This window comes from Abramis brama (genome assembly GCF_963993115.1).
Source record: "Abramis brama genome assembly, chromosome: 16".
Taxonomy (NCBI): Eukaryota; Metazoa; Chordata; class Actinopteri; order Cypriniformes; family Leuciscidae; genus Abramis; species Abramis brama.
Window position 1 is genome coordinate 23,325,376 of NC_139978.1, and position 16,227 is coordinate 23,341,602.

The window sequence follows — 16,227 nt, forward strand, 5'->3', positions numbered from 1 at the left end:
CACTGCAGTTTTAAGGAGAAAATACTCAGTAATGGCGTTGACTGATGAATGTGCACATGGTTTGTATTAAAGCATATTAAAAACACCACATAGACATATAAACAACATTATAAACGTGATTTTCACCACAGGGGGTCTTTAAGAAAATATGTGAGGTTTGTTCTTAAAACAAAAATGTCAATGAGAGTTAGACATTTTAGAAAATATATACTAGGAAATACAAAAATAGAGAATAAAGAAAATTACTTTTTTGCAGTGTATGGTCATTGATATAAGTTACTGTGTATTCTCTCTCTAGCACTGGATGGTTTTAGGAATTATTTCTGTCCCACACTAAAACAGACGCCTATAAGTGTGGGCTCAGGATGAATTGTCTGTTTCCTTTGCTTTTTTGTTTGTCTTCTGTGCTTCATTGTGTCCGCTGTGCAGTCGTAAGCCCAGCTTAAAAGAGAAAGGCAGTCCCTCTAAGAGCACCGGGGGAAAGGAAACCAAGACCCTCAAGACAGAGGACGGAGTCAAAGAGAGTCAAAGCAAAGTGACCAAGAGCTTGAGCTTCACTGCAAAACACGCTTTCAGAATGAAAGATGGAGCTTCTCGGCAGAACTCTGAAGGTCAGAGAATGTTATGATGTGCACACATGGGACTATTGGGATTTCCACTGTTATACACTGCAAGCTTCCAAATTCTTGCATTCACTAGTATACTCACTTGCTCACTCACTTACAGTACTCACTTTGCATATCTTGCTTTTTCTTCCTTTGATGCTGAAGTTTAAGCATCAGAGTGGGTCTTCAGCAGCTAGCGAGGATAGTTTTTAATTCTCTGGCACAGAAACAGATGCCACTCCAGATTGCTTAAAGGGATAGTTCACCCAAAAATGAAAATGCTGTCATCATTTACTCTTCCTCAAGTTGTTCCAAACCTGTATGACTTTCTTTCTTCTGCCGAACACAAAAGAAGATTTTTTGTCCGAGAAAGTCGGTAACCAAACGACTGATGGACCCCATTGACTTCCATAGTAGGAAAAAAAAATACTATGGAAGTCAATGGGGACCAGCAACTGTTTAATTACAAACCTTCTTTGAAATATCTTCTTTTGAGTTCAGCAGAAGAAAGAAAGTCATACAGGTTTGAAACAACTTGAGGAAGAGTAAATGATGACAGCATTTTCATTTTTGGGTGAACTATCCTTTTAATGTGTCGTAGCAGAAAAGATGATGTCAGTGACACTCCATTTATTAGAATTCATAAGACAGCAGGTGCGTTTTTCTATTTAAAGAAACAGCCCGCCAGAAAGACTGATCTGTATTTCGTAAGGTTCATAGGTTCGGTCCCATTGCTGAAACACATGAAAGTGACTTAATGTTTCAAAACATATTGTTTGAGTCCACAGAGAATTGCAGTGGAACGTTGTATTCTGGTCTGAAGATGTTTGTTGATTTGTGGCTTTTCAGTTGCAGTAACTATGGTTTGCATCTTTCCCTTTACAAATACATTAATAGGAGAAGGTTTATATGCTCTTAAGATGCTTGATCCCCATAACATATTTCATCTATGGTGAAAATGCTTTGGGGGGAATTCACTAAGAATGAACACATGAACACATTTATTTGCACACGCTACCGTATTTGCATTGTTTAGTATCCGATTCACTACAGGAACTATGCAAATCAGATTTTATGCTAAATGAAATGTTCACTGCAGCAATTTCTGGTTTACAAAGAAGCATGTTTGCCCTAGGAAGAATGACAATTAAACTGGATTATGGGTGGTTAGTGAATGATATGTAGTTTTTTGCATTGAAATACCGTTAGCTAAAGTGACAGTTGATTAGTGAATTCGCCCATTTGTGTTTCTCTCATCATCTGTTTTATGCTCTTGGCATAACTCTGCAGTGCTCAACTTCAAACTATATATAAATTGATCCATTTTATGTATTTCACTTCCTGCACACTCATCAGTTTCTCTCTCATTTCTCTCTACTGGAAAAAAATAAAGTGCTGATTGAGTTGCAAGACGAGGACTTCGCGATGAAGAGTTCTCCAGGTTAGGCCACGATCCAGAAATATGATCCAAAAAGCAAAGAAATGACAGAGCAGTTTCTCTCAGAAGTAGACTATATACTATAATCAGAATCTGTAAGCGTGATGCAGCGATCACTCTCTCGAAAAGGTTAGAGATGGCAGAAATGACAAGATATTACGTTTGATAAATCACAAACAACAGCATCACAGACCTTAGCTTAGTGAATTCAAATTAATAAATTATGTAGCAGTGTCACTACAGCATACATATTAGAAACAGGTGTCACTTCCAGAATTGTACCATTTGACTTTCCATGAATAGGGTACAAAATAGGTATTAACTAAATATTCTTGTTCTGTTCAATATCTGTAATGTTTGCCGGTTTTGTAACCCTGTTATTAAATTTTCTAAAAATGAATAAATAGTGATAAAATGCTAGAATGAGCAACTGGTCAAATAACAGAGTTGCAAATTTATCTTATATTTATATATTTTCCATTGAATTAAAGAAAAACTAAAGAATTAAAGTATTTTCTTCATCATTAACGTGGGTTTAATGGTTGAGCGTGAAGTCTACAATTGAGAAAAACATGAATAATTCTCACCATGCTGTAGAGATGGGTTATATTATTTCTTCAATAACCTAAAATGAAATGTTACTTTTTTGTGGGAATAGAGAGAAATATTTATTGCCATAACTTTTAAAATTAGTAATAATTAGTAATAATAATTAAAAATTGTTCTTTACTACAGTGCATTGAATATAAAATTCAACAGATTTCTTCGAAATGATGACACTTTTTAGATCATTCAATTGTAACGTTTACAGGTCAAAGTCACTATTTTAAGGGAGGCATACAGACAGTTTATGTATTTAAAACAATCTACTTTTTACGCTACGTTAATTATGTCACATAATAGTTCCTCTAACATATCTAATGGTCCTCACAACAAAAGTGTGAAATTTGTGCTTTAAGAAAAGTCATGAGACATCGGTCAGTACCGTTTTCATGGAAAGTGGCTTGTAATGATGTGAAAGCAAATCTTCCCCAATCATAATGTAGCATAAGCCTAATATAAGCAACACCATGTGTTATACAGTTGCATGATTAAAGTCATTGTCATCTTTGACCATTTCTCTCTCATTTCTCTTTCTTTCTCTGTTTCTTTCTCTCTCTCTCTTTCACATTTGATCTCTTTTTTCTCTTCACATTTTGGCAGCGATTGAGGGCTTAATCAGTAAGACAAATTATGTTGTCTGGGGCTGCATCTCTTTAGCACTAGTCCAACAAAATCTCAACACCAGTCTGCTAAAGAAACACTATGCATGTTTTAAAAACGGCTCCTTAATTATCGAGCTGCTGCATATCTTCACAGATCTGCCTGTCATCCAACACTCTCTGTCATGAACCCTTGGCTGAAAGTTTCATCTCACTTGAAGCATCACACAAAATATGAATTTCTTTTCTGATGCTTGGATAGCTTTTACAGCAGCTGTATTAGCCTTATCTGTCACCCATATGACAGTAAAGTGCAATAGCGGATCAAAGCTTAACGTTACTATTTGTCTCAGCCTGGATCTATTTCTCATCCCATGACAGAATGTGTTCCATGAAGGTGTTAATGAAACACTTTGCAACTTACACTTTCCATCAAGTACTTTGCACTAACCTGCATGAAGAAATTCCTCAGCTTATTAAGGAAACAAGTTTGTTTCCAGAAATCAGTCTTGTGCAGTTTCGACTAGTTGGTTATGTCATTTGAATAGGATGCGCTTTTTCGGCTGTCACATCCTTATTCATATGGCATGAGGATGACACATGTAGTACTAATATTTAAGCTTTTTTTTGTCCTAGCTTCACATGGTAAACTGTTTTTCATAGGGGGTTGAAATTTGCCCGATTGCTAGATTTTGTTAGGTGCACAAAAGTTTCTCTCACATGTGCTACCACGCTAAATGCTCAGACTAGCAGGTTCTGGTAAGTGCTTCATGCATGAGTAAAACTATTGTTTCAGCTCCAAATGCACATAGAAACATTAAAGCATGTCTGAAGCTTCTGTCAAAAAAAGACTAATGCTGACAACGTGATCCTGAGATTAGGAGGGCTATCAGTTTCAGAAATTTGACTTCTGAAGAGTGGAATAAATTAATTACAATTTTAAAAATCTCACTTGTCATATACAGTAGAATTTACTTTTTTCCAAAGTGTGTCTAATGTGTGATTTAAAGGGTTAGTTCACCCAAAAATGAAAATTCTGTCAGTAATTACTCACCCTCATGTTGTTCCAACCCCGTAAGACCTTCGTTCATCTTCGGAACACAAATTAAGATATTTTTGATTAAATCTGAGAGCTGGCTCACTGCTCCATAGGCTTCTAAGACATTATAACTTGCTGGCCCAGAAAATGTATTAAAGACATCGTTAATATAGTCCAAGTGACTACAGTGGCTCAATTTTAAGTTTATAAAGCGACGAGAATACATTTTGTGCGCAAAAAAAGCCCAAAAATAACAACTTTATTCCACTATTCATTTCCTTCTCTCTGGGCCTCGAGTTTTTTCACGTAGTGTTTAAGCGCAGCGCGTCTGTGTTGTACGTCACACGCATCACACACATGACCAGCGTCGGCCAATAGTGAGCCTATGTGTGACGTACAACACAGATGCGCTGCGCAGTTATACTACGTGAAAAAACTCAAGGCCCAGAGAGAAGGAAATGAATAGTGGAATAAAGTCGTTATTTTGGGGGGTTTTTGCGCACAAAAAGTATTCTCGTCGCTTTATAAACTTAAGATTGAGCCACTGTAGTCACTTGGACTATATTAACGATGTCTTTAATACATTTTCTGGGCCAGCAAGTTATAATGTCTTAGAAGCCTATGGAGGAGTGAGCCAGCTCTCAGATTTAATCAAAAATATCTTAATTTGTGTTCCGAAGATGAACAAAGGTCTTACGGGGTTGGAACAACATGAGGGTGAGTAATTACTGACAGAATTTTCATTTTTGGGTGAACTAACCCTTTAATTGTGCCTTATTAAAAGACATGCATAAAGAATAGTTTTCACAAAAATAAAAATTGTCAAAATGTACTTACCCTCATGTTGTTCCAAACCTGTATGATAATCTATGATGGGTTTTAATCTAGCAATATATCATGAGCAAATGTACTGAATTTCAGCATAGCCTCATTCCTACGGCTGAAATAGTCATGCTAAAATTCAGAACAACTTAATTTGCATGCATGATATTGATTTTATACAACAGTTCTGTAAAAAGGATATTTTTTCAAGTTACATATGAAAAACCACACAACACTGCTTTCACTCCACAACTCTCACATACTCTGGTTTGGAACACCAGGGATGCAGACAAGCAGAGTGATTCTAACAGTGAAAACTCCAAGTGCCGTTTGACTAAATATCACTCTTGGAACGCCGCTTGGCCAATCAAATTCAAGGACTGGAACTAACTGTTGTATAATGTGGAGCACCTTAGCAGTTTATCGAGCATGTCTGCCATGGCAGATGATTTCTGTAATCTTTCATCTTGTCAAATGGCTGTTCATCATTAACATTAGGACTCTTTACATTGGGAGCAGCCTGTCCGTTTGTGTGTTGTAGAGGCGAGCCTTCCAGAGGAGCTTGGGGACGACAGGGGTTTCAACTGCGAGTTTGTGCCGGATCTGTCTCCGGGACTCAAGGTCACCATCAGAGCAATCTGGTAAGACACATTCATCACCCGACTAAAACAAATTATGTGTACATTTTTGGTTTCACAACAATTATTTTTAAAAACAAAATAAAACTGAAATATTTTGAAATATAATTAAATACTTTTTAAATGGATAAATTATTTATAATTATTTTAAAAACTGAAAACAGTCATTTAACTGGTGGGACAGTCAAATGTTTATTGAATTCTGTATTTATTGCTCTGTTACAGTAACTTTTCTGTCTTCCCCAGTATTATGCGGTTCCTGGTGTCTAAGAGGAGATTTAAAGAGAGCCTCAGGCCCTATGACGTGATGGATGTGATTGAGCAGTATTCAGCCGGCCATCTGGACATGCTGTCCCGCATCAAAAACCTTCAGGCCAGGCAAGACTTTAGTTCATAAAGAACAAAAGAACCACATCACAAAGTTTTCACCCTCTTAACAATGACACAATCCACCTGTTTCAGTAGTCAATCAGTATTTGTCAAGAGCTGTAGCTGGATTGTTGACTGCAACCTCTGGTGGTCACTGTTTGGTATTGAAGAAAGATTTTAAAAAATTAGGAAAAATACTTTAACACTGCTTGATCAAAATCACATTCACAGTGGTTGTTTTCTGTGTCACATCCAAAATGTTTTGAATTCAGATTCACTCCTTTTCTCTCAAATAAGCCTCATATATGTTGTGAAATAGCATCCACACATATACCAATATATTCCAACAGCAAAAACCATTTCTATCATACATGTAAACATGAAACACTGTTCCTAGAAGTGGGTGAGAACAGACATGTATGGAATATATTCTTTCTTATTTGTCGACAGTCCTCGCTGGGGTATATGGAATGGTTCCCATGTGTTGCTTGATGATGCTTGGTATCCATGTTCTCTCTGTGTGCTTTGCCAGGATAGATTTGATTGTGGGTCCCCCTCCCCCCTCGACCCCTCGTCACAAGAAGTACGTAATCAATTCACCAATGGCCTTCCCAGGCTGAATGGGTTTATTATTGGACAGCATAGTATAAAACTACAATTGTATAATGTCAAAAGAGTCAAAGAAAAACATGAGGAGAAACTTGTCGATAACTGGTAGCATTGTTAACTGGATATTCTGTTCACATTGAGAAATAATTGAATTTTGGATGGGTGTAAGTATCTATAATTACTTGCTTCAGAATTTAGCTTTAGAATTCATCAAAAGTTAATTTATAAAATTATATATATATAAAAAAATTGTCTTTATGCTGTGCAATATTACTCACTATGGTGTGACCATGCAGCCTGCTTACCGGGGGACTGATGCAATTGTGCATGATGTTCCAGGGTTCAAAAAAGAGAGAATAACTAAAATGTACAGTGTTTAAAACACAAAGCATCATAAGGCATGGAACCAGGTGACATTGTGAATTATTTTTCATTTATTTCCCCACATTTTTTATTATACAAATTCATTGTCATTTGTATGTTTGCCAATCAGTGTTGGGGAAGATATTTTAATGGCCCCGATATACTCATGGCGAAGTTCTTTTTCCTTCTTTGTTTAGGGGTAAAATGAAGTTCTAAATGCGTGAGCAGCGATATACTGTAAGCGAACATCCGAAGCCGCCCACACTGCTGAGACGGCGTTTAGATGAATATGTATATGCTGCGCACTTTCCTCTCAATAACAAAATAAACACACAACAAAATTGAGAAAGCAGAAAGCATTTTTTTTAATAAAGCATAAGAAAAGCATCTGATCATTGCAACGTGGATCTGTTTGCACGAGCTCTGCAATTCGGCACTATAGTAAAATCAAGTCACGTTTATTTTTATAGCACTTTATACAATAGATAGCATAAAATTAAGTAGCTTTACCGTATTAAACATGAAAAACAGTGCCAGTGTCTCGTTTCATCAGAATTACAAACCTCCACGAATTGAACAGGAGAAATGAACTGGAAAAGATTTCGGCGTGAAAGAAGGCAGTCTCCATGCACACCTACCTATTACGTAATCGCCACAGACCAGTGGTAGTACAATGGTAGTTTACCAGCCGTAGCGAACTTTTCCAGAAAGTTCACTTTGGCACGCTGTTTTGAACTCTCAAAACGATTTCTCTTGAAGTATATCGGGCCTTAAGGGGGCAAAAATCTTTCTAAATACAACTATCTGACGATCTTATTTATTTTTTAATCTGAGATATATTTTACTGGGTTTTTGAGTAAATCAATAATCTCAATTAAGGTGAAAGAACCAAATTTGAACAGATATATTAACAAAATGCACCCTTAATCTAACTGAATTAAAAACAATAATTAACAGCAGCATTTAACAAAATATTCCATTATAAAGAAGTACACTAACTATCGCAGGGACTCAAATTGAAGCTGTGTTAATAGTCATTTACATGAACCACTCAATAGAACCAATTTACTAGAAGGAATGATCCTGACCGGAGTTATTTTAATATTATTTATATACTATTGCAGTTTTTATTAGTATTTTGAATTAGCTTTTACTTTTATATGTTGAGGTTTAATTTTTAGTCATTTTATTACGTGCTTGTGTTTTTATTGTTATATATATATATATATATATATATATACACATTTCTAAATAGTTTGAATTTATTTTTATTTCAGTTTTAGTTTTTGTTAACGATAGCAATACTGATTCTAACCAATACTAGATAAGACATAGAGGGCTGTTTAGGGAAAAACTAATTCACTAGAATGTTTCAAAAGAAAGATTCACACTTGATATATATAGCCTTTTAGGACAAACTGGTTCACTAAATGCACTAGAATGAATGAATCAGATTTTCCCCTCTGAAATAATGTAGTTAAATTAGCCGTTTCTTTATTTTTAATTAGTTACTCCCCAACACTGCTGTCAATAACTTTGCAGAGAAAGACACTCAGATGTGTCTTCACTGCAGTAATGTGAGCGTTCATCTCAGTGCAATGCTGCAGAACATCTTTGTTTGAAAGATTCATCTTTTTGAAGACCCTGATGAATGCATGCTGATTAAGAACTTTGCAGTATGGCACGCAGCATGCAAAATCACATTCACTTTCAGCAAATCAAGCTTCAATTCATTTTCTTCCCTATGGTTTAAACCCTGCTGTCCTATGTTTGCATTCGCATGGTCAAGTTCTCCTCCATAAAGCTCATTTCTGTTAACTTGACAAGGTACAGTGTACAGTTAACCACTGAATCTCAGTGTGAATGAGGGCGTATTGACTATGTGTCGAAGTGATGGTCTATTGGATCACTAGAGTGGATCAGATTGTGGGGAAAGGAGGCGGGACAGGAGAAAAGGACAAACCCAAAAGCGAAACAGAGATGGCTGAGGACCAGAGCATGATGGGGCGTCTGAACAAGATGGAGAAACAGGTGAACCACAGTGTGTCAAGTTCATTTGATGTGGTTGTATAGCCCCATATATGTTAGTGCTGAAGAGTCTGGTTGTCTCTCCTTGTGCAGGTGGGGGCAATGGACCTCAAACTCAACTTTTTGGTCAGCGTGTATACAACACAAATGGGCATCCCGCGATCTGAGACCGAAGCTCTCCTGGGCTTTAAAATCCCTTACCCTGCTCCTCCTTACCACAGCCCTGACGACAATAGCGAGAAAGCACAGAACAAAGACGAGGATAAAAACAAGAGCGGGTCCCCTGTCCATCCTGGTCCCAACAGGACTCCCACAGACAGCCAGTGTCGGCCCTCTACCTCGTGGCACCAGCAGGAAGAACATCCCCTCAGCGTGCCTCTCTGGAACAACAGCCGAGGAGTGTCACCGATAGGCACCGACGACCCCTCACTGTACCGCCTCCCGCCTCCACCGTTCCACGAGAGCTGTGACAACAGTCGCTCGCGCAGGTCCAGGAGACCCGTCCAGCAGCAGGCAGCCGTCGAGAGTGATACGTCTCTGTCCATTCCCTCGGTGGACCATGAGGAACTAGACCGCTCTTTTAGTGGCTTTAGCATTTCTCAGACCAGAGAAGGGGAATATGTGCCTCCGGTGAGTCTAGGGCTTTTTGGTGGGGGAGGCGGGACGCTGTGCACCCGTCTCAGGCCTTATCTGGCCGAGGGGGAGTCAGATACAGACTCCGACCTGTATACGCCCGGAGCACCGTCACCTCTCTCGTTTACAGGAGAGGGGCCTTTCGGTGACAGGATGTGGCCCGGTCTGAAGTAGTTTGGAATTTACGTTGTGCGGACCAGTGGCCTGGATGTAGCAGATGGACATGTATGTGGCCATTTAAAACTGTCGGAAAAACACACACGTGGGAGTGATTACTGATGCAACATCAGCGAGAACGAATCATGAACATTGCGATTTAAAAAAGATCCCAAACAAGGAGGCTGAGGATATGTGCATTCACAAGCGGAAAAGATTGTGTGTATTCAATTACCGGCATGGATCTTCCTCAAATCAAACAAGGCACCTCTTCTTTATTAGTTTGCGTAGTCACCACAGCTAATGCAGTATCAAATGCACTTTGCCTTACAACTGTAATTTTGATTCACAAGATATTTATTTATTTATTTACATTGTCTTTTCTGAAATGCGTTATAAGACTGTTATGCGAAACGAGTAGTTAATCAGGGCATGTGTTCGTAGTAAGCATTTAATGAACATTATAAATTGAAAGGTTCCAATGGAGAAAATAATTTCAGCCAAAGAAAACGACGACAGAAAGCTGAGCATGCCTTACAGGTACTTTTCCCCTCTTACATTTCTTATCTGAAGGGTTGAAAGATGAATTAATTTGTATAGCTACTTTTAAAGTCAGAGCACTCACAGAGAGAGACGTGCTTTTTGAGGAACTAATGATATTTCCAGAAACCCTGGTGATTGTTAAAGAAGAAATATCCATGCTATTGTATGCAATCGGTTTTAATTTTCTAGAATTTGGGTAACTTGCACTAAGACATCATATTTTATGCTGTAGTGAAGAAGGCACTGAATAATAATCAGACCTAAAAATACACTAACTGCATGGCATGTTTATGGAATATAGCTTGCTGACAACCTAATAGGATGACAATTGAGATTAGAAAGCAATAGCAATAAAAGAATGTCGCATTAACTGCAGTCAGATATAGTCAGGGATAAAGGAATGTATCAAATGCATTTATTTTTATTTTGTATTTATTTTTCAGGTTAGTTTTACTTTGAAAGCACTTGTTTGTACAAGGTGTCCTGTAGGGGCAAGAGACCATGTACATCTGCAAATGTATCACTTTTCCTAGTAAAATGGAAGATGATTAAATCTATCTAAATGTGGTTTACATAAAAAACAGAGATTTCCATGTTAAAAGACATAAACATTTTTAAAAAAGCTGTATTTCAAAGCGCTGTTCAAACATTACAATGTTAGGTTGCATCCTGTAAGGAAATAAAGTTGGTCTTATCTCAGTGTGCGCTGCTTGTCTGTTTCATGACATTTTGCATGGTCTTGTGCAATGATTTCTTTATCATAATGCAGAGGCCTTGACTTTTATTTTGTGTTTTGAATTATGTTGAATATCCAAAATCCATGTGAATTCAGTAGATCCAGTCCAAGCCGTCTGTGGCCCAGCAGTAAGACAGCAGCCCCACCACTGACGCTAGACTCACTGCTAACACTGACCGCAGCAGAACAAGACACTAGAGAGATCGAGACAGAGTTCAGTCAGAGTCTTATTGGTGTTATTAGTAATGACTTACTATTAAAGTCATTGTCATTACTGGATACTGATTCAAGTGCAGTAACTTGCATTGTACATGAATAATGGCATTGTTTACACCATTAGACATGACTTATATGTACCATGAGCATGTTTTTATTTACTCAAAACACTGTTATTTTTTATTATTTATATCCACCTTTTTCCTAACGAGCCAAAATGACGGAAATCACTTTAAAATATCACTCAATGTTCCAGTTAAGAAACATATTTGATTAAGGCAACGTGTGTGTTGCATAAATATGTTACATAATACAGACATCTGTTACTACCGTGATATTTAACACGTCCGAAATATTGCTGCAGAAATAATCGAGCTTTTGGGGTTATTCATTCATTTGCTCCCAAAATTTGTGCAAGTTACTCCCATGATTTGTGCAAAGCCTCATGGGGGGTAGTAGGAAAACAGCAATATTTTTCTCAAGATAAAAAAAAAATGGAACTTCAAAAATAGTCTGTTTATATCTATATTGTTATGCTGTTTTTTTACGTTCTTTAATTCTAGCGGGTTTATACTTACCTTATTTCTTTTGGGGTGTTCCTTCAGCTGCTTGCCTGCCTTTTGTAACCCCTTTGGTACAACTTTATACCTTCCTGCGTATAAACGTCTCTCATGTGGTTCATCAGAATCACTTTGGTCCTGAAACGTGGAGAGCAGATGATGTGAGATTATTATTATTTGATCATTGTGTTGTATGCTTGATGATCTGATGTTCTCACCTCAGTCTTCTGGACATTGGCAGTGTCATCTTCTGAGTTTGATTCCTGTTCACTGCTGCAAGGCAATATAAAATACAAGTTTACAAATTTAATCTAAATCTAAAATCTGAATGAAATTTTAAAATGAATGAAATCCATCTTACCTATCATTATCTTCCTCATTTTGAGAAGATCCTTGATCCAACCTAAACCTCCTGTCTGTTACTTTTGAGAGAGAAATGTGCACTTTACTTATTTATGTATTCATTCGTTTGTTTGTTTGTTTGTTCGTTCATTTATTTATTCAGTCATTCATTTATCAGGCATTTTTATGTCCTTGATGCTAGTGTCATGTGTAACAGTTGAGCTACAGAAACAATTTTTATATAAAATAACTATTTTAATATATTTTAAAGAAATGTATTCCTGTGATGCAAAGCTGAATTTTCAGCATCATTACTCCAGTCTTTAGTGTCATATGATCCTTAAGAAATCATTCTAATATGCTGATTTGATGCCTAAGAAACATTTCAAATTATTATCAATGTTGAAAACCATTAATATTACAGTTTATTTTAACTTCTTAAAATTTTTGTGGGAACCGTGATACTTTTTTTTTAGGATTCTTTGATAAATATAAAGTTTAAAAGAACAGCATTTATTTGAAATATAAATCTTTTGTAATATTCGAAATATATATGATTAATTGAATCCCCTGCTGAATAAAAGTATTAATTTCTAATTAAAATCTTACTGACCCCAATTTTTTTCAACAGTATTGTAATTTCGATAAAACATTTGAGCACTTACCCTCATTTTGCTTTGCTTTTACAGACTCTTCGTAGTATCTGTCAATTCTCGCTTGTTCCTGCTCCATGTCCCTCTCTATTTCATTTTTCAGCTTCTCCAAGAAATCATCCTCATCATCACAGATCGCCTTACTTGAGTTCATTTTATAGAACTCTTCTACATTAATGTCATGGTCATATTCATCAAGGTTCATGTCCTCATCCATCAGAAGAGTGCTGAAATTTTCAATGTATGAAACTTCTGAGGGTTCATGGCTGTCTTCCCTGTTGCTTCGTTCTTTTTTGTCTGAACTGGACTCTGGAGGATGCAACTCTTTGATGCAACCGTTTGTGCTCAGTTCCTCTTCACTGCTGTGTAGCAAATCACATGCCAATCAAATATATGAGCTTGTATGTTGCACTAAAATCTAAGATATATATATGTTAAGCAAAACACTTTACTTTTAAAGTAAAGAATCAAACTTTGAAATCTGTTTTACCTGTCACTATCCTCCTCATAAAGAGAGGATTCTAGATCCAAACAAAACGTCACTTTGTGGATTCTACCTGTTGTAGTTGTTGGGAAAGAATTTATCCAGTAGTAAGGTAAAATTCATTCATAAAATTCCTAATAAAAATGTGATTCATGGTATTGCTTTATGGCTTTAAGATGGTTCACAAATAAGCATTTACCTTTGTTTTCCTCGCCTTCGGCGGTCTGGTAGAATCTGTTAAATGCCTCAATTCTCAGTTTTTCTTTCTCCCAGTCTCTCTCGGTCTCCTCCTCCTCATTCTCCAGCTCTTCCTGAAAATAGTCCTCTTCATCACAGATCACTTCTTTTTCATTAATTTCCCAGTCATATTCGTCAAGTTTCAGGTTGTGATCGTCCATCAAGGTCCAAAATGTCCCAGGTAGCAAAGTGTTGATATTTTCACCAATGTCTGAAACTTCTGAGTGTTCACTGTTATCATGTTCTTTGTTGTTCTTGGCCTCTAGTGGATGTGACTCACTCACACTTCTGTTTTCAGATGAGTATGTCTCAGAAGATTCTTCTATTCCTGCTTTAGGAGATGCTGGATTGCTTGAAAAATGTTCCACATCACACACCTCTTTCTGACTATCTGTGACCACCACATCCTCTATTTCATGTTCAATGCTGTTCCAATCTCTAGCAAAGTCTTTCATGAAGTTGTGCTTTTGTTTCATGGTAGCTGTTTTTTTTTCCTCCAAGATTGTATGGGAAGTGTAATCAGGGTTTTCTTCTTGGCTCTTGCAGTATTCACCATCACTGCTGATATCACTATCATAGTCAGGCTGCTCAGTCATGTAAGAGTCACTGGAATTAGATTGGAAATTCGCAGAGATTCCAAAATCAGAACTTTCCCCAGTGTTTGAAATCTCACTGTTATATTCGTCATCTCTAATACTGTCCTGCTTTGTCTGGAACAATATGTCATCTTCAGATTTCCCAGGTGTCTCCACTTTCAGATCCTCATTCTTGACATAAGTTAGCATGTCTACAGGATCCATACATCCATCTTTCATTTGAACACCATCATTCCTTGAAGTTACAACTTTGTAATTCAGTGGAGGTTCTTCTAGCTTCTTCATCTCATAGGAATAATCCAGTTCTTCAACCTGCACCTGAGCCAGCTTGGTGTCCATGTGAGTGGGTTGTCCACCCTCATGACCCTCAGTGCTGTCCCCACTATCACTTTGAGACAAATCAGAGGGGTACTCTGCTAAACCTTCCTCTTCTCTTTCATGATTTTCATGATCTTCTTCTGTAAACTCTTTCATCTCAGCCCCAGACTGGACCTCCATTGATGCTTCTGGCCAGTCTTGCAATGTTGACTTTATGGCACTAAAACAATCGAGCTTATTTTCATCTGGTGCATGCTGACGGACAAGCTCCAGTCTGTCCTCTTTGGAAGTCGAGCTCTCATTTTCAGGTTTATCCACCATCTGGTAGGACAGTAGGTGTGATGGGGTCTCTGGGCTCATTGTTTCTAGATCATAGTCAGTTCCTTTTGGAAGAACCATTTCCAGCATACTGACATCTTCAGCTTGTTCCTTGTTTATTTGATGGATATCTGCATGTGTCTCGACTTCCCTCTCTCTGCATTCCTCATCATGCAAGCTTAATTGCTGGTTTTGGGTTTGTGTCTTGTTTTCATCCGCATCGTCGTCATCTCGTGAAACACAGGGCAAAGATCCTGCCTTCATGCTTTGTTCATCTAATGAGATGTTCCTATTGTTCTCAGAAAAGTTCTTAGTTTCCTCTTCCCTATTCGCCCACTCTAAATCTATGTCAGACTCAGATCCACTGGATTCTCTGTGACTGTTGTCGTCCTCCATGTCGGGCTCATTTTGAGGTACGTTAACGTCGTCATCAGAGTGATCAAAGTTTGCCTCTGTTTTTATTTTAAAAAACACACAACAATGCACAATTCAAAATATGGGTAAACACCTATGAAAAATCAAAACAGAAACTTCCTTTATATTAACAAGGTACAAGGTACTGTATTTTTATGGACTTTTCTTACATCGACTTAATAAGTTAAAAAAGTCTGATTATTTATGTAATAAATTGGCTTAGTGGTGAGAATCACAACATGCAGTTGGCTACAAAAGTTTTCACTTCTTCTTTACACAAAAAGTCTCACACAAAAATCTTACCTGGGAATGCGTCCTTTAGAAAATCAGCAATGTTTTGCTCCATCTTGTTTTTGACACAACAGTGTTAAGCATTAAATTTCACCCCGTACCGACAAAATCAAATACAGACATGACAGACACTCTGAATGTTCCACCACTTGACAAAATGAGCGTGTGTGATGCGTGCCACATCATGTCATAGCTGCTTCCTGTTTAAATAGGGCCATAACAACAAGAGCATGAATAGAAACATCACAGAATTGAGCATGTACTGAACAAAAACGGCTAAATTGGCATGCAATGTAAATTAACATTGTTAAATATAAGTATTAAAAGTTAACCAAGTATGTCAAGCTATATTTACTTGATTTATTACATAGTGTGTGTGTGTGTGTGTGTGTGTGTATGTGTGTGTGTGTGTGTGTGTTACTGCTGCATGAGTGCAGCCTTGTTTGACATTTTCTAGGTTGTGGTTTGAGTAGCTCAACCACACCATGTCTCCGCTAAATTGATGCATCCTCCTCATGAGTAACAGTATATTCATGCAAACGCTTCCATGCAAACACCTCAGTAAAATCTGTTTTTAAGATGACCATGTTTTCCTTTTTTAGTGAGCCACTGTAGTG

At 37.4% G+C, this 16,227-nt stretch overlaps 3 protein-coding genes across 7 annotated transcripts in view; 2 read left to right on the top strand and 1 right to left on the bottom strand.

Annotated features, from left to right (window-relative positions):
* The window catches only part of LOC311098589 (potassium voltage-gated channel subfamily KQT member 2-like), a gene marked incomplete at its 3' end in the record, with an annotated part of 22,174 nt that extends 16,423 nt beyond the window's left edge, over positions 1-5,751 (top strand). The window contains exons 11-12 of one of the 4 annotated variants that reach the window (XM_084138849.1): positions 430-611; positions 5,648-5,751. In XM_084138849.1, the coding sequence (XP_083994975.1) occupies positions 430-611; positions 5,648-5,751 (286 nt within the window). Of the gene's footprint in view, positions 1-429; positions 612-5,647 lie in introns of those variants that run through there. The other 3 variants (XR_014609498.1, XR_014609499.1, XR_014609500.1) reach the window with 3 other exon arrangements.
* LOC311098590 (potassium voltage-gated channel subfamily KQT member 2-like) lies at positions 5,019-11,144 on the top strand. Its single transcript, XM_084138851.1, has 5 exons — positions 5,019-5,747; positions 5,991-6,122; positions 6,646-6,696; positions 8,999-9,116; positions 9,207-11,144. The coding sequence occupies exons 2-5, from the start codon at positions 5,995-5,997 to the stop codon at positions 9,918-9,920; spliced, it is 1,011 nt and encodes a 336-aa protein (XP_083994977.1). The 5' UTR covers positions 5,019-5,747; positions 5,991-5,994; the 3' UTR covers positions 9,921-11,144.
* Positions 10,847-15,791, bottom strand: LOC311098588 (uncharacterized protein). Of its 2 annotated transcripts, none has more exons than XM_084138848.1 (8): positions 15,623-15,791; positions 13,636-15,357; positions 13,443-13,509; positions 12,965-13,311; positions 12,319-12,379; positions 12,176-12,230; positions 11,976-12,095; positions 10,847-11,375 (listed from the first exon to the last, which is right to left on the bottom strand). In XM_084138848.1, the coding sequence occupies exons 1-8, from the start codon at positions 15,663-15,665 to the stop codon at positions 11,274-11,276; spliced, it is 2,517 nt and encodes an 838-aa protein (XP_083994974.1). In that variant the 5' UTR covers positions 15,666-15,791; the 3' UTR covers positions 10,847-11,273. The 2 variants fall into 2 exon arrangements, with proteins under 2 accessions (XP_083994974.1, XP_083994973.1); XM_084138847.1 differs by having other exon boundaries at positions 12,965-13,314.
* Between the last annotated feature and the right edge of the window lie 436 nt (positions 15,792-16,227).